Raw genomic sequence first — 27479 nt, 5'->3', positions numbered from 1 at the left:
TATTTTTGTATGAAATTTAGGATTCAGTGTGTGCAGATGATTATAAAAAGTTTGAATACCACCCTGCCAGGCAGAGAAAGACAAAATGTTTCAACTCTCATTAGTTTAATAATTTCCTAATAGTTTAGTTCAGTGCCAGGACAATCAAAATTCTCAGGGGACGAGATTGAAAGATCCTTTGAGGTAAATCAAGAAATGCAGGAGGAATTGGAAGAAGCACCAAAAAAGGAAGAAAAACTCCAGGAGATTCCCAGAAGGTAAAAAAAAAACAACCAAACAACAACCTACCAAAGAAGCACCAGCTGGTGGTGAGAGCAGAGAGGGCATAAGGAGCCTCTACCTTTCCCTGTGTGGGGAGGCTCTTTGGGAGAAGCAAAGGAATCAGATGCTGACTTAAAACTGGGGTGAATGAGCTGTGTGCAGAAAGAGCAGTCCATTCCCAAAACCCCAAACATCCCCATCAATCCTACTGAAATCAATCTGAATCCTGAGATTAGCTCAGTTGGTTAAAATTTGGTTGTAATAATGCCAAGGTCATGGGTTCAATCCCCTGTGTGGGCCATTGACTTAAGAGTTGGGCTCGATGATCCCTGTGGGTCCCTTCCAACTCAGAACAGTCTGTGTGTGTAATAAACTGTTCTTAGTTCTTCTTGAACTTAATTCTGCCATTTTGGAAAGCAAAGGATAAAACCGGTGTGGGGAGGTGGGACAAAACCCCCAAAAAAGAAAGCTGAATCCACAGCAAGAGGGGGAGGATAAACCAGATTAAATCTGTGTTCCTGAGAGCTGCACATGATCAGTATAATCCTTTGGGCAAGAAAATCTTTTCTTAAGGTGTCCTCATCAAATTCCACGTGACAGAATTTCTCTGCAACACAGCTGTCCATGTGTCTGGCCAATGAAATGAGACCTCCCTGGAAAATGCCAGTATTTTTTACTTTATCTTGGCATCATGGATTAATTTACATTGGGAGGGACACTTGGTCAAGCTCAATGGGGCTGGTTGTTGAACTACAACCAGCTACTGAATCTCCTGGTGAAGATGTGGGTTTCATGCAGGAAAACTATGGCACAGCATCCATCTCCTGCTCTCTCTTCTCCTTCCCCACCTCTTTCTCCCTCTGTCTTCAAACCACCTCATGGTCACAAAGTTCAATGACCTCAATAGAACACAGATAAGTCCAGCTCAGCTTTATAACCATGAGGAAACACCAAGCTTTGTATCTCCTCTTTCCACCATCACTGGACCAGACTGAGGCCTCATCTTGATCCAGCTGATAGAAAGAAAAGAGAAGAAGCAGGATGAAGGAAATCTTTGTATGGAAAAATGACAGAGCTGGTATTTTATGTTTCCTTTTGTATTAATTTTTAGTGGGAGTAAATTGAAATTTATCAGGCATGAAAAAACAGTGGGCATTGCCTACACCCCAAACTTAAAAAGCAAATAAAATCCCAGTGTAGATTAAACTATGCAAGTCCTCAACACTTTTTCTCTACTGCACATCCTATTTCTGTTCAGGGGCACACCCATGTGCTAATATTATTTACACCCACTTGAAGAAGAAGAGTTTTTGACAAAAAAAAAGCCATGGAAGACTTTTTGATTGCTTGTGCCACTTATTGAACAGTAAATCCCATTTGCTGGTTGTCCTCAAATTTAGTGAAGAACCCTGAAAAAAAGGGGCTACACTCCAAATGTCTCAGCAGGATTTTGCCTTCTTAGAATTGTAATGTTTGGTTCTCACAAACAATTTCTAATTAAGGGGCACACTGCTCACTCCGAGCCATTCATTACCTATTTCAAAACTGTTTCCCAAGTCTGGAAGGACTGGGCACAACACAGTGTGTCCTTTATTTTACTGACCTTGACTCCTGACAGAGCCTCAAAATGAGCCTTGATTCTTTTCTCTGGGATAACTTGGGTTACTCTAATTTGCCCACTTCCTACAAAGCAACAAGTCTCATTTTTTTCATTAGTCCCACCAAAATTTGTTGCTTTTCCTTGCCTTCTGACTAGAAAAGTAGTCAGTGAATATGATTTTGATGTTATTTAGGAAAAGGCCGCAGGTTTTGCCCTGACCTGACATGAAGGGTCTCAAGGACTTGTCTGAGGTTGCCTCGACCTGAGCTCATCTGAGCTTATTTTAGCTGCAATAACAATTGTCTGGACATTTGCCACCGCCCAGATTTGTTCTGGTTTTGTGTCAATTTATAGCAATAACAAGTAGCTATTCTGTCTAAGACCTAGATTAAGATGAGTTATGGATGGTGCAACCAAAGGAGAGCAGCAGAGGTCCTAGTCTGCAAACACAACTCATTGGGGCTCATCAATGTCATGACAGCAGTGCTACCATGTGATAAAACCAACTTCAGAGAGACAAAAGAGAACAAACCCCCTGAATAACTGGAGGCCAACAAAAACGAAAGTACCAGCAGTAACAATTTCAGCTGTATTATTAATGAACCTTTCTGCAGTAATTAGATAACTTGGACAATCAGACTGTGAAAGCATTCACTGGGCTAACAATAAAACCACAATTTCATATAAATAATGTGCTCCTTTTTGCCCCAACAAGATTTGGGGGGGATTTCAAAATACACAGCCTTGTGGTGTTGCAAGGCTGGGGTCACTGGAAAATGCCAGGGACACATTCCATGCAAACTGATGGATTTGGTTGCATTCCTCAGTCCCCAGACACTGCTCCAGTGCTGACCTGAGAGACACAGCCCTGTTTGGAGAGTGAAATACTGATTCTGACAGTGCCTAAAATACCCCCCAGCGATCCTTCTCATCCTTATCACTGCTACAACTGCTTCTAGCACAGCTCCTGCCCCAGTGAAGCCAACAGTGCAGGACTTTTACAGACCTTATTTTGCTATTCAAAGGACTGCTGACTAAAACCATAATAAATACCAGGAGCTTGGACATCTCCACCACCATGGAGGCAGGACAGAGATAAATTCAGGTGTGTGCCCGACCCAAATGCTCAGGCCACGATGAATTATTTTAAGCTTGGAACTTCACTTGTAGTATTTTACCCAGAAACATTGGCTTTAGTCAAGAACTCAAGTCAAAGACCAAATTTAAGCCCAGCTACTTCATTCCTGTGGTTAGACTAGATTAATTTTTATCAACAATTTTTGCATCTTATTATATAATATATTTTGTGTGTTTGTTTGGGGGGTTTAATGTGAACTTGCACAACAATTTGCACAAACAAATTTTACAGTAACAGAGTTTTTTACCTAAGTAATAAAAGAGATCTGTGATGGGGCAGGGACACCACAGGGACTGCAGCCATTTGCACATTTTCCAGCTAGTCAGGTTATTTATCAAAGCAAAAAAAATTAATAAAACTCCCAAAAAAATGAGCAAATAAGTGACTGAAGGCCTGTTTTAGTGTGTTTAATCAGGCATCCCCTAATTACCACATTAAGGAGAGTCCTACACCCAGGAAGGGCAGTAACCCTTCTGTCAGAGGATATCTCTGGAGATTGGGAATGAGCAGAGGGAGGGGAAACATGTTTCTTTATCCAAGAAATCCAGTTGTCCTCTTCTAAAGGTGCTTGGAAACAGGATGGCTAAAATAACATGCACTGTTCTCTCTACATCTGTAAAAAGGGAGATGCCAACATCATCTAAAAGCTGAAAGCCTCAATCAGTGCCAGTGTCAGGCGCTCTCTTGGGGCATGAGGGTCTCTGTTCCTCCCCTTGGAAACTCAGAGCAAAAAGGAGGGTGGTGACACACCAAATTATTTATTCTGCTCTGCAGCATTTGAAAGACATCACTACAAATTATTCAATAATAAAATAATGTTGGGTTATGCACAAACAAATTATTATTTTCTTAACACCTCTTCTCTAAACAGGGATTGGGATGGCCATGAGGCCAATCTTCAGGTTTTATAGCTAAACAAAGGATTGGATACAAATTTTTGTGCTTGTTTGTTCTTATTCTCACTAATCTGTATTTCAGAAGTCAGAGTTAAATGTTTGTTGCACAATACACAGCTCAGACTCTGCAGCCCTGTGTTAACAGCAAAAAAAACTAAAGAGGAGAAAATGATTAAAAAAGGATTAAAAATAATCTGTTCATTGTTGTTTCCCATATTGAGTAATCACAGCTGTGACAAGCAAATTGGATTAAGAATTACTCCAGTCCTTAAAAAACCCCAACAAACAAACCCACAAAATAATCCTTACCCACAACTGAGGGAAAATACAACCCATTACAAATAGTGTGCATTATTCCCAAGCCCTCAGACATTTATATACCAAGCAGCACCTCTCTAAACACTGAAAAAACTTCTAATGCACACAAATGGCTGCATATAAACCTCAGGCAATGAACAGACATCCACCTAGACCTGTGTGCTTTGCTCAGATCTTACAGCTTTAGTTGAGTGAACCATTTACAAACCCAGCCATCACTGGGCACAGGGAACTGATGTATCCATGTAATCAGCATTTAATTAAGGAAGTCATAATATGTGTTTATATTAGATCAGAGAATCAGGAAGGTTGGAAAAGAGCTTTAAGATCACCAAGACCAACCATCAACCAGCACCACCATCCTGTTCACCACTAAACCACGTCCTCAAGTGCCACATCCACACATTTTTTGAACATTTCCAAAGTTGGTGATTCCACCACTTCTCTGGGCAGTTTGTTCCAGTGGTTGACAACCCTTTCCATGAGGAAATTTTTCCTAACACCCAACTTAAACCTCCTCTGGTGCAACTTGAGGCAATTTTCTCTCATCCTGCCACTTATTGCCTGGGAGAAGATGCCGACCCCCACCTCACCATACCCTCCTTTCAGGGAGTTGTAGGGAGCAATAAGGTCTTCCTTGAGCCTCATTTCCTCCGGGCTAAACACCCCCAACTCCCTCAGCTGCTTCTCATGAGACCAACTCTTTGAGCCAGCAAAAATATTAAAAATAGTGGGCAAGAAAATACAGCAAATTCACCAGTATGATAAATAACAATGCACAGGATACAAGTGATAGGACAGGTAGGTCAGAGCATGGATGTGCTACTGCAGCAATCAGGGTGGAAGGCACTGGGCTAGAAAAGCCATGCACTCATATTTCCATGAAGGAAGGGAGTGATTTTCGTTAAGCCAATTGATGAGGGAGGGAAGAAGGGCCTGAGGAAAACCCCAAACATGAATGTTTATGGGCCCAAATGAAAGGCTAGAGTCAGCTTTCTGTATTTTATTCGGCTTTATTATGTACAGCATTCTTTTGAAGTCAATCCTGTTCTTCATTTCACCCAGGAATTATTCAGAGTTTGTGTTTTTTAGGCATCTTTGCAATTTTACAACCGTCTTACGCTGTGCCAAGGGTAGTTTAAAATGTAATATGAGGTTCTTTGCTCACATTATTTATTTTTTTCCCCTGGTTTCTCTGAACACTCTTTTGTTCCTGCTTAGGCAAACTTTGATTTCAGCTTGAAACTCTATTCCACCATGAAAACAGAAGGCAGTGGGGAAAACAGTGAGCCCTTCACACGCTCGTCATAAATCTCTCCTCTCTCACAATAAACAGTCCATCATGTTCCAGCTCCCCCTCATGCGGATGATTTTCCCACTCTACAAATGCCAGATTTAATGCCTCCTTGAGCTCCTACTCCCTTCTTTGCGCCTTCATCTGCACCATCATTTATGAATAAAATGCTGCCTGTATCATCATTTATTAAGCTACCACTTTTTTTGATAGGTCCAACAGCTCATCCTAATGTTCATAAGACACTGTGTGTACAGAGAAACCTCAGAGAGGAAACACCAAAAACTGTAGTGCCCCTCATGGAATGGTTTGGGTTGGAAGGATGCCGTGGAAAGGGATGCCACACCCTAGACCAGGTTTCTCAGGGTCATAGAATCACAGAATCATAGAATCGATTGGGTTGGAAAAGACCTCCAAGATCATCGAGTCCAATCCTTGGTCCAACTCCAGTCCCTTTACCAGATCATGGCACTCAGTGCCATGGCCAATCTGCGTTTAAAAATCTCTAGGGATGGTGAGGGATGGTGCCCCTCTCTGGGCAGCCCATTCCAATGCCTGAGCACTCTCTCTGTAAAGAATTTTTTTCTGATCTCCAACTTCAATTTCCCCTGGCAGAGCTTGAGCCCATCGTGCCCCCTTGTCCTATTGCTGAGTGCCTGGGAGAAGAGACCAACCCCCACGTGGCCAGAACTTCCCTACAGGCAGTTCCAGACAGTGCTGAGGTCACCTCTGAGCCTCCTCTTCTCCAGGCTAAACACCCCCAGCTCCCTCAGCCTCTCCCCACAGCACTTGTGCTCCAGTCCCTTCTCCAGCCTTGTTGCTCTTCTCTGGACTCGCTCCAGCACCTCAATATCCTTTCTGAACTGAGGGGCCCAGAACTGAACACAACACTCAAGGTGTGGCCTCAGCAATGCAGAGTCCAGGGGAAGGGTCACTGCCCTGGTCCTGCTGGCCACGCTAGTTTTGATACAGGACAGGATCCCATTGGCCTTCTTGGCCACCTGGGCACACTCTTGGCTCCTGTTGAGCTTCCTGTCAATTAGTACTCCAAGAACCCTTTCTGCCTGGCTGCTCTCCAGCCACTCTGTGGGTCCCATCCAACCTTGAATTAAACACCACCAGGAATGAGGCATCCATGACCTCTCTGAGCCACAACAGACATCTCATGGACCATGATCTCATGGGAGACTCGAGGGAGGTTTCCTTTCTAGGGCAATATTCACACACATAAGGCACCACAAAGTTGGTGAGCTTCCCTTCTCTTCCCATTTTCTTTTTGCAAGGAGTGACTGGAACAAATTGCAAGACCCTAATACCATTTGGGTATATTCTGGCTCCTCCTGAGCTCCATCTGGCTCCATAAACACTCCTGTTCAGGTGCTGATCATCATGTAAAAGCAGCAGATTTGGCCATGATCCTGCAAGGACAGCTCCTGGTGGACTATTCAGAGCATCCTGCATTATCTAGCAGAGGAACCAGCTCTTTGCACCGCATCTTTATTCTCATGGATTTTTTTATTTTAAGCCTAATCAGTATTGAATAATTTCTTAATGCTTTAGAAAATAAGTTTGAGCTGAGCCAACACAGACTGAGTTTGACCAGTACCTTCCAAAATCTAGAAAGATCAGTTTGAACACAGACCAAGACACAATTCCCTATGAGCAGCAAACCTCTGAATAATAGAACTACACTCCTTGTTACACAGCAATAAATGACTTTGATCCTGGGTACTTGTCACCTGCCTTGAGTCCCACAAAAATATGGAGGGAAGAGCCTGGAAAGGAATCCACCAAGGTGCACTTTTTGGGAACACAACCCATCTGCACAGGAATAATCTGCTTTTGCTGAGCAGGCACAGCAGCTCATGCATAAACCAGCTCTTCCCAGCCCTCTCTGTGGTGCAGCCCCTGCTGAATGCAGAGAGGGAAGCAGGTGTTTGTATGGGTTTATGGATCTCATTTGGATGGGCAGATTGGGCAAATTGCTTAGACCAGTCGAGGGAAAATGGACTTTCTCTGAAAGGAAAATGTGGACAACAGCAATAAGAGATGCTCTGGATTTCAACCAGCTGCACAATCACTCTGTGATCTCACAGCTGGATACAGGAATGTCTTCACAAGTAAAGATAATGTGTTGTGCTTTTAGCAGGATATAAGCATTACTGACAAGCAGGAGCATCTCTTTTTTTCCTCCTTAGCCATCATCTTGCAACTTGACAAGTGTGAGAAGAGCACTGTACATATTCATTCCATCTCTTACCAACAAAGAAAAAAAAAAGATGGTCAGCACTCTTGAATGAGAGAATATCCCAATTATAAAATATTCAATATGCAATGAATTTTACATACTAGAAATGGAAGAGGAGGTGTATAAGTCTTTGATGATATATCCTGATTATCCACCTAAAATGATCTCTGCTTTTAATTACAATCATAGAATGGTTTGTGTTGGAAAAGACCTTAAAGATTAATTAGTTCCAGCCCCCTGCCATGGGCAGGGGAACTTTCACTAGCCCAGGTTGTATTCTCATATCTCTTCCCTCGATGTTGCAAGATGGAACACGTGGAAACCTTCTCAGTGGGAGCAGAAAACATTGCAGCAGGATCAGGCACTGTAACTGCTCCACTGGCCACAAAACTGTGTCCCTAAAGCTGCTGAATAGGGGTTTGGAGGAATAAAAATCCTAATCTTTTTTCATTTCATCTCTTTCCGTGCCTCAATTTATGTGTCTGTCTGGCAGACAGACACTCCTCACACCGATACACGAGACTCTTGGAAACACAACACGAGTTTATTATTTTATATAGCTAATAAAATGTTTTATATATTTATGTAAGGGTAGTGTACAGAGACACACATATATATACACACCTACATACACAATTTATCTATAGGTATATACTGGGGGAAAAAATACAGTTAAATGCAAAATTATGCTTGTTGGTTGCACTGCTTGAGCAGAAAGAAAATGAGCCCCAGTGGCTTCATAAAAATTAGGATGAAGCACAGCTGACATTTCCTTGGCTGTGACTAATAAGCACTAAACATCTTACATGATGTGTACTCAGAGCACTTTCCTCCTGAGCAATGGCCACGGGTCTGTGAGCGGGACTGGCATTACTGGGTGGCAACATTATAACCCATCTCCCAAATTCTCCTGGCTCAGCATACAAGGGATCTTGGATTGGGGAAGGGATGTGATCCAAAAGCCCAGAGCTGCCTATGCAGAAGAAATCCCAGTGGGAAGAGATGTGTTATAGGAAACACGGGGGGTTGGCCATGAATTTTGTGTGGAGTCAGTTGTCAAAGCTGAGATCAGGTCCTGGAATTCAGGTGGCTCATGTGGCAGCCCCCAGACAAGGAGCTTGGATTGGTGCAAATACAGAGAATCACAGAGTCATAGAAAGGCCTGGGTGGGAAGGGACTGTAAAGATCTTGGGCAGGGACATCTTCCACTAGACCAGGATGCTCAGAGCCCCATCCAACCTGGCCTTGGACATTTCCAGGGATGGGGCAGCCACAGCTTCTCTGGGCAACCTGTGCCAGGGCCTGCCCACCCTCACAATTGTGAATCTTTTCCTAATCTCTAACCTAAACCTTCTCTTTGTCAGTTTTAAGATATTCCCTCTTCTCCTATGACTCCAGGCCCTTGTAAATAGTCCCTCTCCATCCTTTTTGTAGCTCCTTCAGGCACTGGAAGGGCACAATTAGGTCACTGCAAAGCCTTCTCTTCTCCAGGCTGAGCAATCCCAATCCTTTCAGCCTTCCCTCCCAGCAGAGCTGCTCCATCTCTCTGATCATCTTGGTGCCTTCTCTGGACTGACTCCAACAGCTCCATGTCCTTCCTGTGCTGGGGACCTCGGAGCTGGAGGCAGCTCTGCAGGCAGGGTCTCAGCACAGCAGAGGGGCAGAGTCATCTCCCTCACCTGCTGCCCACACTGCTTTGGATGCAGCCCAGGATCCATGACAACTATTGCCCTCTATCCTGTGATTTCCCACAAGGCAGAGCAGGGAAAAGCCATTTCCTTGAAGTCCATCACCTCTACCCAAAGCATCCATCCATTGCTTGTTTTCCCAGAAGCAGAACACGCAGGAGCATCCTGGTTCTTCTCAGGGGCTGTGTCTGTCACAGGAACTGTGTTGGGTGGCACATGCCCTGTCTGACACCCAAAAGCATTTCCAGTGCCACAACCCCACTGCCCATCTGGAGAGCATCAGCAGCAAACCAGAGACCAGCTTCCCATCCACCCTGTTGTCAATCCACGTGTCCAATATTTTGCTGTATGGAGAAAGCCTGGGAGATCAGGAGGTACATGGACAAAGCCAGGCAGAGCAGGAGGTACCTGGACAAAGCCAGGGAGATCAGGAGGTACCTGGACAAAGCCAGGCAGCTCAGGAGGTACATGGACAAAGCCAGGCAGAGCAGGAGGTACCTGGACAAAGCCAGAAAGAGCAGGAGGTACCTGTACCATGCCAGGCAGTTCAGGAGGTACCTGGACAAAGCCAGGTTGATCAGGAGGTACCTGGACAAAGCCAGGCAGCTCAGGAGGTACCTGAACAATGTCAGGCAGTTCAGGAGGTACAGGGACAAAGCCAGAAAGAGCAGGAGGTATCTGGACAAAGCCAGGCAGTTCAGGAGGTACCTGGGCAAAGCCAGGCAGATCAGAAGGTACATGGACAAAGCCAGGAAGAGCAGGAGGTACATGGACAAAGCCAGAGAGGTCAGGAGCTCACATGGACAAAGCCAGGCAGCTCAGGAGGTACCTGGACAAAGCCAGGCAGCTCAGGAGGTACCTGTACAATGTCAGGCAGTTCAGGAGGTACCTGGAAAAAGCCAGGCAGTTCAGGAGGTACCTGGGCAAAGCCAGGCAGATCAGAAGGTACATGGACAAAGCCAGGAAGAGCAGGAGGTACATGGACAAAGCCAGAGAGGTCAGGAGCTCACATGGACAAAGCCAGACAGCTCAGGAGGTACATGGACACAGCCAAGCAGAGCAGGAGGTACGTGGACAAGGCCAAGCAGATCAGGAGGCACACACAGAGCCAGCAGCTTTTAGAAGAGCATTTTCAAGAATTTCTTTTTCTTTTTGATTTCCTTATGACCACATTTTGCACCCCTCATCTTCCTCCCCCTTGTGGAAAACAACACATAAAATACCAGAGGCAGCCGTGCTTTTGCCATAGAAACAGATGTTTTTTTAATTGTCCATCTCACAGGCATAATTGGTTGAACGAAGAGACACATAAAATAGACTCCAGCACACGTGTCAGGGGAGGGAGCATACCCTGGATGATGAGAGAGGCAGAAAACCTCCCTCTACCAGCCTGAGAAATGCAGCAATTTAGGAGAATCCACTTAAAATTCACTTTTCAGTGCTATAATTAGCACGGTCTGGCCCTGTAATGCAATGACCTTTACTCTGTGGCCCTGCTATATCTTTTTATGGCTTGTTAGCAGTAAGAAAAAGAGACACATATGGAGCTGTGGGCAAAATGGGAGCTCCTGGGCAAAATGCATCCACTCACTTGCTTAAAACTCACATTTCTTACCCTAGTCCAATCAAATCTATACAGGAGAAAAAGGTTATTCCAGGGTTTTTTTGTCATTTGTTCATTGTGGGAAATCTTTTCTCTTGTCAGCTCAGTCAACTCCAGATTCAACCAGGATATAAAGACCCTGCACTCTCAGCCCTGTGTGAAATCACATTCAATAAAGGTGATGAACAACCAGAATGTTGGTAAAAAAAAGATAAGAAAAAAATAAAAATGATAAGAAGTGTGGCTTCTTTTTATTTAAAGTTGTTTAGTATTCGACTGAACTTTTCATAATAGATTGTTTCCCAACTTTGAGATTAATTCACTGTAAAGCCCTAAAAATTCACATGGCTTATTTTGTCCATCTGTAAAATGGAGAAATAAAACTGGGACCTGGATTGTCAGCACTTCTACCAAGGCTTTTAAACTGCCTGTTGCTATAGTACTGCGAAATCTTTTTACAAATGAGTCTGAAACATTATCAGCACTCCAAGAAGTAATTACAAAAGGGAAAAAAAAAAGAAATCACTATTTTTCCCATGTCCTTTACAACCTTTAAATGTGGATTTGTAATTGAAGTGCAAACTGACCTTTACAAACTGTATAGCATCACTAAAATACATTATTCTACAGGGCTTGGGGGGATTTGCCATGCTCAGCAATTCAATAATTTTACTTCCTTCTGTTTCTGTTCTTCACACAATGTGACCAAGCTGGATTTTCCTTCTAACTCCAGTTTGCAAATCAAGTGGGAGAGACTGAGGAGTTTTATCAACATTCTAATCGAAATCTCCCATCAGCTTGCTGCTGTAACCTGCTTTTTGGCAAATAACTCAGCTGTTTTGCCCACCTTCTCAAACATCTCAGCACTTAATACCAACCCATATGAAAGGCCATTTGCAATCTGCTGCCTCAGAGAGTGAAATGGTCTGTACAGGGAAATGATCCATCAGCACCAGTCACACCATCTGAGATGGTTTTATCTCTAACCTGGCTGTGTAATAACACAACTGCAATCATGTGCAGTGCCATGAATACCCCAAAATAAAATGTCAGGTGGGGGCTTTGCTGCTGGGGAATCACACTGAGAGGAGCCAAGTGCACGAGGGAGAAACGCTGCGATCCTGCACCGAAGTGAAGCTCTCAAAGGATTGATTTCCCAAATCTCTCTCAGTTCTTGGGAGTCCATCCACAGGCAATCATTTTAACAGTGCCCAAACCACTGTTGTGCACCAACCAGCTCTGCCCTCTGCCTGTACAACCCCAGCTTCTCCTTGTTCAGCTGAGTTTGCAGTGCCAGAGGAGCACAGAATCATTTAGGTTGGAAGAGACCCTTGAGATAACCAAGTGCCGCTGTTAACCCAGCACTGCCAAGCTCATCACTAAACCATCTTCCCAAATGCCACACCTACATGTCTTTTAAATCCCTTCAGGGATGAGGACTCAACAACTGCCTTGGGTAGCCTGTTCTAAGGCTCGACCCCCCATAATTCTTCATAATATCCAGTCAAAATCTCTCCTGGAACAACTTGAGCCAGTTTTCTCTTGTCCTATTGCTCACTACCTGGGAGAAGAGATCCCCACCTGGATGCAATCTCCTCTCAGGGAGTTGTAGAGAACAATAAGGTCCCCACACTGAGCCTCCTTTTCTCCAGGCTGAGCCTCCCCAGGTCCCTCAGCTGCTCCTGGTGCTCCAGACCCTTCCCCAGCTCTGTTGCCCTTCTCTGGACATGCTCCAGCCCTTCAATATCTTTCTTCTCATGAGAGGCCCAAAACTGAACCCAAGATTTGAGGTGTGGAATCCACTTATGTACCTGAAAATACAGTGCAAGGTTGCTTTCCTGCTCTCACCTCCTTCCTTCCACCAGGGGTGGGTTCACCTCCATGAATTTACCTTCCCCCATTTCACAAGCAGCAGAGTTTGTGTTGATCAAACTTAGAACAACCTCTATCTCCCCTTTAATTTTATACCTTTGCTTACTCATCTCAACGAGTTTCCTCTGAGGTCCTGCAGAAAGCCATGCTCAAAAATGCCTCCAGAAATGGCATTTTGACTCAAGGCTTAGACAGCACAGAACAGCTACATGCTATTTTTGGCCATATCCAGGATTTTTCAGTTTGCACTTCTTGGGAGGCAGCACCAGAAACAAAAGCTGCTGCTCCTTTTTGTGCTGCTGTGTCTGTATTTCTTCCCAAAGCCAAGATTTGCCTCCAAGAAACAAGACTGGACTCCAGCCACAATCCCCTCCTCTCAAGGCAACAGATTTCTCCATTTTTTCAACCGAAATGGGGGATATTATCATTTTTAACACCATCCAAAAGGGTGTTAGACAAGACTTTGGCACACAGGGCTACTGTTTCCTGCAGCTTAAGAGAAAGAAAAGAGAAATACAGCTGAAACAAAACACTTATTTTGCTGCTGTACCTTTTGAATGTTTTAATAAGTTCGCTTTGTCTGCACCTTTCATAACATCATTGTTGCCATGGGACCAAGTGGCAGAGCACTCGTGGTACTCAAACCTCAAAACCACTCCAACCCCATGGAACTGTTTACTGTGGCAAAGCACAGCGAGTCACATGTACCATCTTAACCTTCTGGACTTATTTACTGTATCAGCATTAATTAAATACCTTTTAAAAGGCAATGAACATTCCTGCTCAGTTACTTTAACCCCTAAGGATGTGTGTACTGGGGAACTCAGATTTATTTTTTTTTACCCTTCATTATCCCAAATCTAGAAATAAAATTCCCATTTTGTGACATGGCAATCTAGGAAAGAGGCGTGACATGTTCATTATTCTGCAAGACTGAATGCAAGAAGATCACAGGATGAGAGCAGGGAAAGTCTCTGTACACAAACTGCATCTGTGCTTTGTGAACAAAGAGAGGACAGAAGCAGACAGTAATAAAAACTGACCTGGAAAACACATATGATCCCCATGAGCTTTAAATTATTTCAAAATAAAACACATGCATTTGTTGAACACTTTGTTATTCAAGAGGAGGTTGTGGACCCATGATTATTTTCTGGAATAAATCTGTTAATTCGTATGCTAAATTCCAAAAAGCTGGGATATTAGTAACAACCAATGTTGTATTAAAATTCCCTTCCCTTCCCTTCCCTTCCCTTCCCTTCCCTTCCCTTCCCTTCCCTTCCCTTCCCTTCCCTTCCCTTCCCTTCCCTTCCCTTCCCTTCCCTTCCCTTCCCTTCCCTTCCCTTCCCTTCCCTTCCCTTCCCTTCCCTTCCCTTCCCTTCCCTTCCCTTCCCTTCCCTGCCCTTCCCTTCCCTTCCCTGCCCTTGCCCTTGCCCTGCCCTTCCCTTCCCTGCCCTTCCCTTCCCTTCCCTGCCCTTCCCTGCCCTTCCCTTCCCTTCCCTGCCCTTGCCCTTGCCCTGCCCTTGCCCTTGCCCTTGTTTCCCTTTTCACCTGGCATTATTCACTTCTATTCCACCCAGACATTTTCCCAAAGAGCCTCCTCATCTCCCTTATCCAGTTTCACTTCAAACAAGGTAAGAAAGGGGGTTTAAACACAATCCCCTACAGGATTTGCTTCTGACCTCCTATTACTGCTCCGTGGAAGGGCTACTTGCCAAAAAACACCCAAGGTCCACACAAACAGCCCAAATTGTGGTGTGCTTCTTGCACTGGATGGGTGTCTGCTCAGGGGGTTTATTTCTGACAGAGCACAATGTAAAAAGAACCATCCATTACAGCACTGCAGGGAAAAAATACAGAGTGACTTCTCCAGCAAGCAACAGCTCAGTGCATCCTCCTGCTCTTGTCTGAGATTGAACTCTACTTGTTTTCATTCTTTTTTCCTGCCTAAAACTCAGTAAACCTTCTGGACCAGGTAATTGCTTACAGGAACAGCCTGCAGAAACAGAACTGGATGGATCAGCCAAAGCCACAGGTCACAATAAACATCATTCTGGTTCCTCTCGGCTTTAAGGGCAACATCAGCCTCAAAGAATAAACAAGAGCTCACACAAAGCCACTAGAATGTCCCAAGCAGCATTAGCATGTTTGGATTGGTGTGTCCAATGCCTGGAGGACTCCATGGCACAAAGGATGCTCAGCCCTGACAAACCCCCACTCCACCTGCACACATGAATTATTAAACAAACTCCATCCCACAGGTCCCTCCAGTCAATCAATATGAACCTCATGGCTGAATGTGTAACTAAAGGCATAAAAACTTACCGTCAACATGTCCTGTTCCCTCTTCAAGAACTAAACTTTTTGGCTAAAAAAAATATACAAAACGTGTACTTAGAAACCCAGAGGCAAGTCACTCCAATCAGTCATTGGATAAACTTCCTGCCTGTGGATATTTCTACCCAAATATAAAATTATTTGCCCTCTGCAGGCTGTGCTAACAGAAGGTGAACTTGTCCTGCACTGGCTCTAATTCTGCAGGAAGAAGGAGGCAAAATATTGGAAGTTGGTTTGTTTTCCAAGGTGAGGGAGGATGAACTTTTCTCTATTGACCTGAAATACCAACTTCTAACCTAAACAAATACCACATTTCATTTCTAATGCAGGAAAATGGCAAAAGAAATTAACTCCAAAAAAAAACCAAAACCAAAAAAACAAACTACTATTTTGGTAGTATTAAGAGCAAAAAATTGAATATTTTTTTCAGAAAAATTCTGAAAAATTAAGAAAACTATCATGGTGGCCTAAGACATGAAAAGAGAAGGAACACTTTATTCTATTTATTTATTCCTCCTTCTGTCACCCATAACACACACACACAAAAATAGCATAAAATCAGCGTTTCCCAGATAAACATCTAAGAATAAATTTATAGAAAAAACCAAATATGACAGTATTTTTGAAAATAGGAATATCCAGCTACACTTCTGGGAGTGCACAATTTTCATGCTACAAATAGAGTTCTCGCTGGAGGATGCAATTGGCTTCCAAAATGGGAGCTGGAGAACCCTAGAAGATCAAGGAGTTAAAGTCAGTGTCTGAGAGCTGGATGGCTGTGGAGCCAGGTGAGGATTTGGGGAACGACACACTGTGAGAAAGAGCAGGATGTGGCTGGAGAAGGGGCCACAAACAACTGGGACAAACCTTTTTGTCCTGGCTTCTGGAAATAAGCACAACACAGCATTGGGAAGGAGGTTGAGACGAGAGCATGAACTCAAGGTGGACAATCAAGAGCAACAAAGACCCCTGAAGCCTCCAGCCCATTTCCAGAAAGGTCTAGAAGAACAGATTGTGCATGATAATCATTTTGCATAGAAAGTGAGAAATTAGCAGGGAAAACTGATCCAGAAAAGGTACTCCCATGGTGCCTGGGCACATGGACATCCCAGGAACCTGGGCACTCCTCAGCTGGATGCTTTCTGTCTTTCTTCCAGTGCTGGGACCCTCAGGACAGGAGAGACATGGAACTCCTGGAGTGGATCCAGTGAGGGGTGACAAAGATGCCGAAGGGACTGGAGCATCTCTGTGATGAGGAAAGGCTGAGGGAGCTGGGGCTGGTCAGTCTCAAGAAGAGACACCGAGAGAGGACTCACTCATGTCTGTCAGTGTCTGCAGGGAGGGGGCAGAGGATCGACCAGGCTCTGCTGGGGGGGGTGTCCAGCAATGGCACAAGACGCAATGGGCAGGAACTGATGCCCAGGAAGTTCCCTGTGAACACCAGGAAGAACTTCTTTCCTGTGCAGTGACTTGGCATTGGAACACTTTGCCCAGTGATGTTATGGAGTCTCCCTCACTGGAGATATTCCAGAACTTGTCTGGACACAATCCCCTGCCATGTGCTCTGGGATGATCCTGCCTGAGCAGAGAGGTTGAACCAGATGACCCAGTGTGGTCCCTCCCAAACTCAGCCACTCTGTGATTCTGTGGTCACCTTTACACAGAGGACAGAACAGAAACCACGAGCTGAGACACGAAAGCATGAAAAAATTACATAAGCAACAACAGTGGCAGTGAGACACCTTCAAGAGGAGACAATTGGTTATCCCCCAAATGCCACCTTTCCTTGTCCCCATCCTGCATCCTCTGCAGCATCCATCACTTGCCACAAGCAACTTATCACTGCTCCACCACTACAGGGTTTAAAATTCACAGCCTATGCCCAAAGGCTGCTTTGATGTGGGAAGACACCATTGCTTTGGCCAAGGTTTCTGGGCACCTCAGATCTCTGGCAAGGACTGTTTGGGAGGAAAACAGTGAAAATAAAAACTCATCTGACAGATTGATTTGTGGTGACCATTAGAAACTGTTGAGGCATGTGAGGGGATACTCCAAGGACCTCTCCACACAGGGAAGGCGGTCAAAAGCAGATGAATTTATCATCATTGCAGAGTCCTGCAGCTCATCCCCAGCTTTTGTAATTACTCACAGGGATGTCACAGATCTGCAGCTCTGGGATTCTTAAGGGTGAGATCTGTCACATAAATACAGTTCTTAATGCAGCGAGTGTATTATACAGTTAAATGCAAATGTTGCAATCTGGCAACCCATTTTTCCTGCCAAACCAAGAAGGTTTTTCCTGTCAGGAATTGATGGCAGCAGCAATAAATGGAGGAGAGATAAAGTTAATCCGACTGCTTTGAGTTGAACAGGGAAGGTATTACTTTGAAGGGTTTAACATATTAACGGAATCAAAACGACATTTCAAAATATTTATGGAAATAATTTTTTTAAGCTTATACAAGCAGTATAACAAAACCATGTAAAATATTATTAAATCCTACCCTTAATTAAACATGCTGACACTTAAAAGCTTCTGTCTGATTTACTTGAACAAATCTTCTTTCAGTAAATTATGACTTTAAAACATCTTTCTGCTCTAAATGAAGCTGCATTCCAGAGGAATTAAAACCTTTTTAACAGAAGCTTTAAAAAAAATGTTAAACTATACCTCCAACTTATCAAACATAATGGTAAAATAGAGAAAGAAAAAGGAAACAATGCACATAGATGATAAATTAACTGAGGAAAAAAGCCTTTATTGTTTCATGTCTATTCAGAAAAGCTGAGGGGCGTGGATTCATCCACCTCCACAGCAGGCTGGTGAGGCTCCAAGCCATAAGGATCACCATTCATTCTCCCTGGAGCTCACAGAGGAACATGGGAATGTGCAAAGACCACTTTGGACCAGTGAAGGCACAAATGACCCCTCAACTCCTCCCAAAAAGCCAAGAGTTACTACATTTCTTAGTGTAGTATGAGTTGGGTGGGAAGAAACTGAGTTGTTTTAATCATTCAACCTGAAGGAAAAATACGAGTGTTAATTCCCTCATTTGATTCAGAGTGTCCCCCAGTGTCACTCAAGATGTCCCAGTGTCCCACTAACACCTAATGCTGATATTTCAGAACTGAAAGAACAAGTCCTGTGTCAAAACTGCCAAGCCCACATGTCTCAGACACCCTGGGCCATCTCAACAGCCTCAAGAGGCACCTATTCTTCAGCTCAGAAAGCCAAATATATCCTGGGCTGCATCAAAAGAAGTGTGGGCAGCAGGGGCAGGGAGGAGATTCTTCCCCTCTGCTGTGCCCTCGTGAGCCCCCACCAGGAACAGTGACCACCTCTGGGACTCCCAATACCAGAAAGCTGTGGAGCTGTTGGAGTGAGTCCACAGGAGGCCAAGAAGAGGCTCAGAAGGATAGAGAATCTCTCTTGTGGAGACAGGTTGAGAGCCTGGGGTGTTTAGCCTGGAGAGGAGAAGCTTTCAGGGAGACCTTAGAGCCCTTTGCAGTGCCTAAAGCATCTCCAAGAGAGCTGGAGAGGGACTTGGGACAAGGGCCTGGAGTGACAAGACAAGGAGGAACGGCTTCACACTGAGAGAAGGCAAGTTTAGCTTAGATATAGGTAGAAATTCTTCCCTATGTGGGTGGTGAGGTCCTGGCACAAGTTGCCCAGAGAAGCTGTGGATGTCCCATCCCTGGAAGTGTTCAAAGACAGATTGGACAGGGCTTGGAGCAACCTGGGCTTGTGGAAGATGTCCCTGCCCATGGCAGGGGAGTGTTGGAAAAAGGTGATCCTTAGGGTCCCATCCAACCCAAACCATTCCGTGATTCCATGGCCTTATCAGGATGAGCTAAACCCTGACAGACACCACAGACTGAGATGATGGAGGCACCTACTTTGGGTGTGTTACACATAAGAAGGTGTGAACAACCTGTACCACACAAACCTCACAGCTGATCCCAATCCACCAGAAACTCACTGATCATATCCTGAATGTCAGAGTTTCAAAAGTGCTTCTACAAATCCAGCAAAGCACCTCAGGCTGAGCCTGAGTGCACTGAAGAGCTCCTTGCCATGGCTTAATTGTGGCTGTTCATGGTGGCTTCAAGCTTGTCCAGGGATGCTTCTCTTCCCCAAAGCATCCCATATTGAAAACACTTCCCCACAGGTATCCATTGATTTTAGGGTTATGTGGTGGCAAAATAAACTTATGAAGTGCTTTTACTCAGAAATGTTTAGGTGATGTAGCAAATGTCCTGGGGAAGGGTGGATGAAGTGGAATTCCCTTCAATCCCAGCAAAGGGTACAGCAATCTGTAGATGCATTTTGGCAGAACCTGTGAGGTTCATGTTTGGCCAAAAAACTGGTAAGAGCAGCAACATAAAAGCTGAACTTTCAGTCTCTTCAGAACTTGTCTTACCCTGATGCAGCTCAGATCTCAAACTGAGCTTTCCCACTCGGAAAATACTTGGAAACTCCTTTGTGGCCATAGGAATTCTTTGTCGTGCACTATCTTAACCAGGATTGTGCATCAATTCAATGAGAAAAGCAGATTTATTTTCTCACTCTGTACGGATGTAGAGCTGAGCCATCTCTTAAGTGCAGGAAAAAAATCTCACATCTTTCAATAATGTTCACTTTAAAAAAATAGTAATGTCAGTGGTAGAAGGGAGGTGAAACTAAAAGGCTTTTTTTCTCAAATCAGGAGAAATCAACACATTTTTTAGTAAATCTTATCAGTGCTAAAAGCCCCAAAAATATCCTTCTTAGAACTCCTCCTTAAAAGGGCAAATGCTTCTGTTAGTCACTAGTAGAGCATCCAGAAATGTCACAGAGTGAAGACTCGTGAGCTACATCCCAGACCCGCTTGAAAATGGGTGTCTGTGAGTCACTGCTCCACTGCTCTTGACCTTGCAGTGAGACAAGGTCAGATGTACCATAAGGAGTCAAACTCCTCACTGGGAAGCCTGGTTTGGAGAGCAGGCATTGCTGCTTTGGCCAACCAGTCTCCATGGGAAGGTCACCAAGGACCCTTCAAGCTCAGTCTCATGATTTGAAGGTAGCCACAAATGCTACTTGCAGCCTGCGTGGCCTCTTTTCTTGAGATCACAGTAAGACAGGGTCAGATTGTGAAAAAAGAAAAGATTTTCACTGTTTTTTTCCTTCTTCTATCAGACTTCTCAGAGAGCATTGTCCAGGATACAGGAATGCTTTCATTTCAAGCCACTTTGTGGAGGATGTTGGGAGACCAATCAGGCATTTCACTCAGAAGAGACTGGTTTTCACTGTCTCTTGGAGACAATGCTATACCTGGGCATTTGATTTGATTTGCCTAAATTAAAAGCTAGTTGCCTTCTGTGCCTGATGTTGGAGAACCCTCTCATCCCACACCCTCTGGCTAAGGAGGCTGATAAATGCCTTGGGATCTCAGATTAATAAACCAAAGGTCAGAGAAAGAAATCAGTTGTTTTTTCCTGCAACATGTGAGCACTTTAGCAGCTGTTTGTACCTGAGCACCCCTGGAGAAAACTGTTGGAGTTGCCTCCTGGCCTTAGCTCCTCATCTCTGCTCCAAACCCTTTTTCCTTTTGCTCCCATTTTCTCCCCAGTTAATCCAGAGTCAGCTGCATTCAGCCAACTGCATCTAGAGCTCCTTGTGGGCATTTCTGTTTCACTTGTCCAGCCCCAAGCACGGAGCACACGAGGATTTGTGCTGGCTCTGGGAAGAGCTTTGGCTGAGATTATTCACTTTTGGGTCTCAGAGAGACCCTGCTCACATCAGCAGCCAAGTCTGTCTCACTGACCAGAGCTGGCATTGCACTGGGAATGAACCCTCCCAAATTCACTCGCCACAGATACAATCCTTATCCTGAAAGACTCAGCTCTCAAAAGGAGAGAAAACAATTCAGGAAAGGGAATAGCCCAATGTGACAGTCAGAAGCCTGCCCTCATCTGATGCCTTTATGAGTCCTGTGCTCAAGAGGCAGAAAGTCTGTGTGAATTTGAAAAGCAATCAGGTAACATTGGTTTCCTTCTGTTTTAGCAGGGCCCTGCAGCCAGGTAAGCAAATCCTCCTGCAGAACACAGACCACAGCAGCTGAATGGCCTGTGGGGCAGGACCATCACTGATCCCTATTCCCAAATATTCTGCCGTCCCTCATCTGCATAACAGCCTCATTTTAGGCAGAGTAAGAGTCACTTAATATGAAAGGAGAAAGTGTGGCAATTTTACTCTTTAGATACCCACAAACACCACCATTTTCCTAATAGGCAAGGCTATAAACCTACCAAATGTTCCCTCACTGCTCCCATCTTCCCAGTCAGAGGGTGTTCAAGGACAAACATGCATCACCCTTTGAAGGAAGGGGGTCAAGTGGCAAAGGAGGAAGATTAAGCCATGATTTGCAGCTGGGGAAGTAGAAAACGCTGCCCCAAAGGTCTCACCTGAAGAGCTGCCCCCCCTGAACAGAGATAGATCAGCACTGGCAGTTCTGTGAGCTGCTTTCTGCTGGTGCAGCTCTCACCAGAGACAGAGATTCCTGCAGAGCACTCCAGGCTGTGTGTCTGCATCTGGCCATGGAAAAGGGGGCAAGGGAAGGACACCTCAGTTTGAGGAGAGGATTGAGGGGAAAAGAGCTGCTGGTCCTCCTCTGCAAGGCACCCTGGAGCTCTTTGATCTGGAGATACAAGAAGCCAAATAGGAGAAACCAGGAGAGACCTGTTGGAGCATGGGGAGAGGGGAGGAACCAGGAGACAGCTGGAGGAATTCTGGGGCTGACAACAGCAGTAGACAAGCATGGTTAAAATAAAAATAAGCTGCATTTAACTACCTGGACAATTAATGATAATTCCAAGATCAAAAATAATTAGTGCAATTACCGCCTTATTAGTGCCTATTTATGTAACTGCTCAGGAAAGAAGAAAATTATCTGGCCATGTTTTTGGAGTGCTCTGAAGAGTCAAGGAATTGATTCTTAAATTATAAAAGAAGGGTTTAGGAGAGCAATCACAATAGCTGTGTGATGCAAAGGCTTTCCTGGGCTAAGGACCTCCAGTTATTAAGGTGGTTTGTTCTGCAAATAATTTTGTACATCTTTCCTGATTACACTGATCTCCACAGACTGATTTTGTACTCCTACACCCTCTCCAACCTCCTAAATTTATTTTCAAATCTTCTAACTATTATTACTATTACTATTTTTAATCCTCTGGTTTGCAAACTAGACTAGATGTGAATTAGGGCAGATCTGATGCCCTGATGAAAGCAATGGATTGGAGAGAAAAGGAGAGAGATTGAAAACCACTCTGAGAGTTTATATTGCATCGAGAAGGTGAGTCAAGTCCATCAGGCAAATGACAGTGTATAAAGGCAATATCAGAAAAAAGAAAAAAGCCCCAAATTCTCCTTTCTTCACAGCCAAACCTCAGCAGGACCTGCAGTTATACACAGAAAATCAGAGCCACAGCCTAAACACTTGATGTTTGCATGCAAACTGCATTAAGGGAGGCATCTTTAATAAACTGGGCTACATTTGGAAAAGCCATTTTAATTCTCTAATTAGCATGGATGCAATGAAAGCCAACTGTGCGTGTTTGTGTGTACATGACTCTGGGAGAGGGAGTTTAATGAACTGCGTCTCTTGCAACTGCAACTAAAGTTTCAGTTCACCAGGGTTGTGCCACCTGATGCAGTTTTCAACACTACAACACATTTTTCCATCCATAAAATATCCTCTTTTCCCTTGTTGTTTTGTTTTAGTTTTGTTTTTGTTTGTTTTTTTTTAATCATAGAGCAGTTTAGGTTGGAAGGAACCTTAAAGATCGTCTGATTCCAACCCCCTGCATGGGCAGGGACACCTTGCAGTATTCCAGGTTGCTCCAAGACCTGTCCAGCCTGGCTTTGAACACTTCCAGGGATAGGGCAGCCACAGGGGAAACCTGTTCCAGGGCCTCACCACCATCCCAGTAAATTATTTCTTCTCATATTCAATCTAAACCTACCATTTTTCAGTTTAAAGACATTCCCTTTTGTGCCATCACTGCATGACTTGGTCAAAAGCTCCCTTTGCAGAGAGAGTGCTCAGGCATTGGAATGGGCTGCCCAGAGGGGGGGTGAATTCACCATCCCTGGAGGTTTTTCAGCTGAGCTTGGCCGTGGCACTGAGTGCCATGATCTGATAAAGGGACTGGAGTTGGACCAAGGGTTGGACTTGATGATCTCGGAGGTCTTTTCCAACCCAATCCATTCTATGTTTCTATGAGTCTTTTCTTTTTTCTCTTGGGTTCATGGGCTTTGGCAAAGTGGAAGTAGGGTGGGGGAGTAAAAGGAAAGGAAAAAGCTACACAAACATCTGTTGTGGTTTAACTCCAGGCAGCAAATACCCCACCCCTGCCTCAGCTCCTCCCTCCCTGCTCCCTGGTGGGTTGGCTGAGGAGCAGGAAAGGCCTTGACTCTGTGTAAACTCTGCTCAGCAACAACTAAAACATCCCTGGGTTATCAACACTGCTTTTATCACAAATCCAAAACACAGCCTCCTGCTTGCTGCTGTGAGGAGAATTAACTCCATCCCAGCCAAAAGCACCACAGCACTCTACTCTGCCTTCCCTTTAAAAATAAATCAGAAACTCCCAACTACAAAAAAACCCCCAAGAAACAACAAAAAATAACAACACAGAAAGCCCTTTCTCAGTGTGGGCCACCTTTTTCTGTTATCTCCCCACCATTCTCTGCTACCTGAACCAGCACAAGCAAAGCTTTATAGGATCAATACACATCCAACCATCATCAATCACCAACAGAAGCGGAAAAAAATGAAGTAACCCTGACAAAAAAGTGTCCAGCTCTAATAAAAGGACTGAAGAAAGGGTGAGGATAGATGAGGCAAAAAAATGAAAAGGCTGGGACAAAGGAAGATCTGCAGCAATTGAAAACAAACTCACAGTCCATCCTGCAGCTCTTGAGTATCATTTGAGGTTCCCAGAGATCGAAGACTTCTTTCCAGAGAGGTCACTGTCAACGGCAGAGAAAGAAAAGATAAAGAAGCAGTACACTTTTTCAGAGGAAAAAAGCCACCTGGATTTTAGTTCAAATGTTTGTCTTTTATTTTAATTTTTTAAATAAATGTAATGAAGTATTTGAACAAGCAACTTATGGGACAAAGGGGACAACTTCCAGCAATAGTCATTACAACTAAAAGCAAAAATTGGGTCCCTTGGAAGCACAAATGGTGAGTCCATTGTGCCATGAAATGATGGAATATGAGTCCTTGTAACAGCAAGGAAACCTCCATCCCATGGACCGTGCACAGATCTCTGACTGTTCAGCCTGGAGATGACACAGAGCTGTGTATGGAGCTTTTCCAGTTGGAAAAGTGCCCCCAGTGAAGAGGCAAGAAATTGCATAATAGCTATTTATTACTCTGAATAAAAATTAAGAGGCAGAACACTGATGTCCACTCCAATATCTTCCATCTCCTTGTTTAAGACTTTAAAAATCTTTACTATTTTTGGGCTCAGGTAAAAGGGACCCCTTTGCTGAGACCACCTCTGTTTGAGCTGAACAACTCCTTGGGCTTTTCCAGCAGGAGAGGAGGACACTCGACCCTAAGAGCACCTGGAAGGTGTAAATATGGTTTGATTTGCAATTTGCAATGACTTCAGACTTAAGAAATATATATATATATATATGTGTGTGTGTGTGTGTATATATATATATATGTATGTGTGTATATATAAAAGTAGCAGAAAATGAGGAGTTTGTCTTTTTAGACTTTTGGACTTCACTGTCTCAAATTCACTTGGAAATTAATAACAGGTCACTACTTTTGTACTTAGCACAGCAAGTATGAAAAGCACTTGTGGATCTTCCCCAATGAAACATGTGAAATAAATCACATTCTTGAGATTTACATGTGGGATTTTTCTCAGGATGCTCCCAGTTGAAAAACTCCTAACCCATTATCAGCCACACTTCCATATTTAAGGAAAGAAAGAAGACCAGATTAGAAACATGGCTCAAGTATTTCGGGAGAAATTTAAGAAATCCTCTCTTTTAATGGCTCTGTGGACTTGGACTTGGCCTGTAACTTTGAACAAGTCACTTAATTATATTTCCACTGACAGACAAAATCCTCTCTTCTCATTTGGGCTCCACTGGTTTGACACTGAAAGTCACTAAACAGCATAAAAATTAACAAATGTGCCTGAACAACATGAATATTCAAACAAACCTTGAATACAAACATGTATTTTCACCCCAAATGCCACAACTCAATACCAGATTTTAGTGCAGAGTTTGGAGATTCAGTAAGATAAAGCCTCAAAGAATTGTCTATAACAGAGATAATAATGTTTTAAAAGCACAGTGTTTTAAAGAATAAATTGGAATTGTTCACTAATAACCATTTGCTTCTGTGGAAGAACAGACCTGATCCCACAGAGATTTCATGGATATTATGATTCCTTCCCTTCCCCTCTCTGCAATCCTCACAAACCAATTTCCCATGCAATCTCTACTTCAAATACAAAATTTTGCACCAATTAAAAATACTTCTGGGTCCACCAATCCCTGGGAACGAATCAGGATGTGGTCCTTGGAGAATGGACAGCAAGTCAAGGTCAAGAAAGGACACTGAATTTCTAAGAATGTGTTAATGTCATGTGTATAACTGCAGAAGGAAAAAGAGCAGCTACAGCATCTTTCCCTACCCTGACCTGGAAAATCAGGACAATTCTAAGTGAATTTTTCTACTTTGGAAAAGACTGGAGGAGGAAGTTTTCCTACTGTACAACGTTCAGGACTTCACACACACACCATTTTACACTGAAGGCAAATCCATGAGCTGTCAGGTTTGTTAAGTATTTTGGAATCTTACATAAAAGGAAAGGAATCTGAGACATGAATACAAGAGATGAGGAAAGCACTTGTCAGTCAGGGTACAAAATGACTCAGGTTTAAGTCCTTATCCAATAATTTTACCTAATATTCCAGTTTGAACACAGTATTTATACACTTCCAGAAAGGTCAGTTATCCCAAAATGACAAGATGTGTGCTTTGGAGCAGTCAAAGGTCACCATTTGACACAGCTCTTACCTGGAAAATAGCAGGACTAAGACTCCAACTTGAGTCTCCTGAATCTCCAGAGGAGCCCCCCAAGACCTGAACTGCATCAAAAGAGGGGTGGACAGCAGATCAAGGGAGGTGATTCTCCCCCTCCACTCTCATACCATGGGACTCCACCTGGGACACTGTGACCACCTCTGGGACCACCAACATCGGAAGGGAGTTGACCTGCTGGAGAGAGTCCAGAGGTGGCCACAGAGATGCTCAGAGGGCTGGAGCACTGTAATGGTTTGCCCCATGGCTTCCTCAGTAACCATTGTATCTAAGGAAGTTACAAGTATTCCATGCATGTCTTCCAGGCAGCAAGGGGGGGAGTGGTTTTTTGGCCTCTTCTCTCTTGGCCGAGGAGCTGGTGGGAGGTGGTTGGAGTCTGGTCCCTCCAGTTGTTGATGGTTCTCCTGTCCTGGGTGAGATTGTTTCATTCTTGTTCCCCTTCCTTGAGGTTTTTAATTGTGTTTGTTTTGACTCATTCGGTTTCTTTAGGTTGGGTTGGTGTTTTTCCCTATTTTCTGGCTAATCAATCCCCTTTTTTCCCTTCCCCTTTCCCCTGGGGGTGGGATCCTACGTACTGTGTATACAGTGTGGTTTGTGAATGTTAGAAAATATAATTTATTCTTTTTATTCAGTTCAGTTTCTTTAGAGTGCATTTCTTTTCAGTGGTTTCTTCTTTCCTTTGCTGGGAAAGTTCTGGGAGGGGGAAGGGGGGCCAGTCCAGGGTTGGCAACAGCCAGGCCAGACCTGTGACAATCACCCTCTGCTATGAAGACAGACTGAGGGAGCTGAGGGTGTTTAGCCTGGAGAAGAGAAGGCTCCAGAGAGACCTTAGAGCCCCTTCCAGTGTCCAAAGGGGCTCCAAGAAAGCTGAAGAGGGACTTTTTTGTAGGGTCTGTAGTGATAGGACAAAGAGTAATGGTGTAGACTAAGGGATAAGGGCAGGTTTAGTTTAGGTTTCAGAAGAAATTCATGACTACAAGGATGGTGAGGCCCTGGCACAGGTTGCCCTGAGAAGCTGCCCCAACCCTGGAAGTGTCCAAGGCCAGGTTGGACAGGGCTTGGAGCAACCTGGGATAGTTGAAGGTGTTCCCTGCCCATGGGAGGGGG

The 27479-nt window shown here is 44.2% G+C and overlaps 1 protein-coding gene across 3 annotated transcripts in view; it reads right to left on the bottom strand.

Moving 5' to 3' along the window:
- TSNARE1 (t-SNARE domain containing 1) overlaps positions 1-27479 on the bottom strand; it is a 501884-nt gene that overhangs the window by 301652 nt on the left and 172753 nt on the right. For all 3 annotated transcript variants that reach the window (XM_071553024.1, XM_071553027.1, XM_071553026.1), the window contains exon 5: positions 24196-24265. In XM_071553024.1, coding sequence (XP_071409125.1) covers positions 24196-24265 — 70 coding nt within the window. The remainder of the gene's footprint in view (positions 1-24195; positions 24266-27479) is intronic.

This window comes from Pithys albifrons, chromosome 4 (assembly GCF_047495875.1).
Source record: "Pithys albifrons albifrons isolate INPA30051 chromosome 4, PitAlb_v1, whole genome shotgun sequence".
NCBI classification, from domain to species: Eukaryota; Metazoa; Chordata; class Aves; order Passeriformes; family Thamnophilidae; genus Pithys; species Pithys albifrons.
The sequence above is the reverse complement of the archived record's forward strand: the minus strand, read 5'-3'. Positions and strand labels throughout refer to the sequence as shown.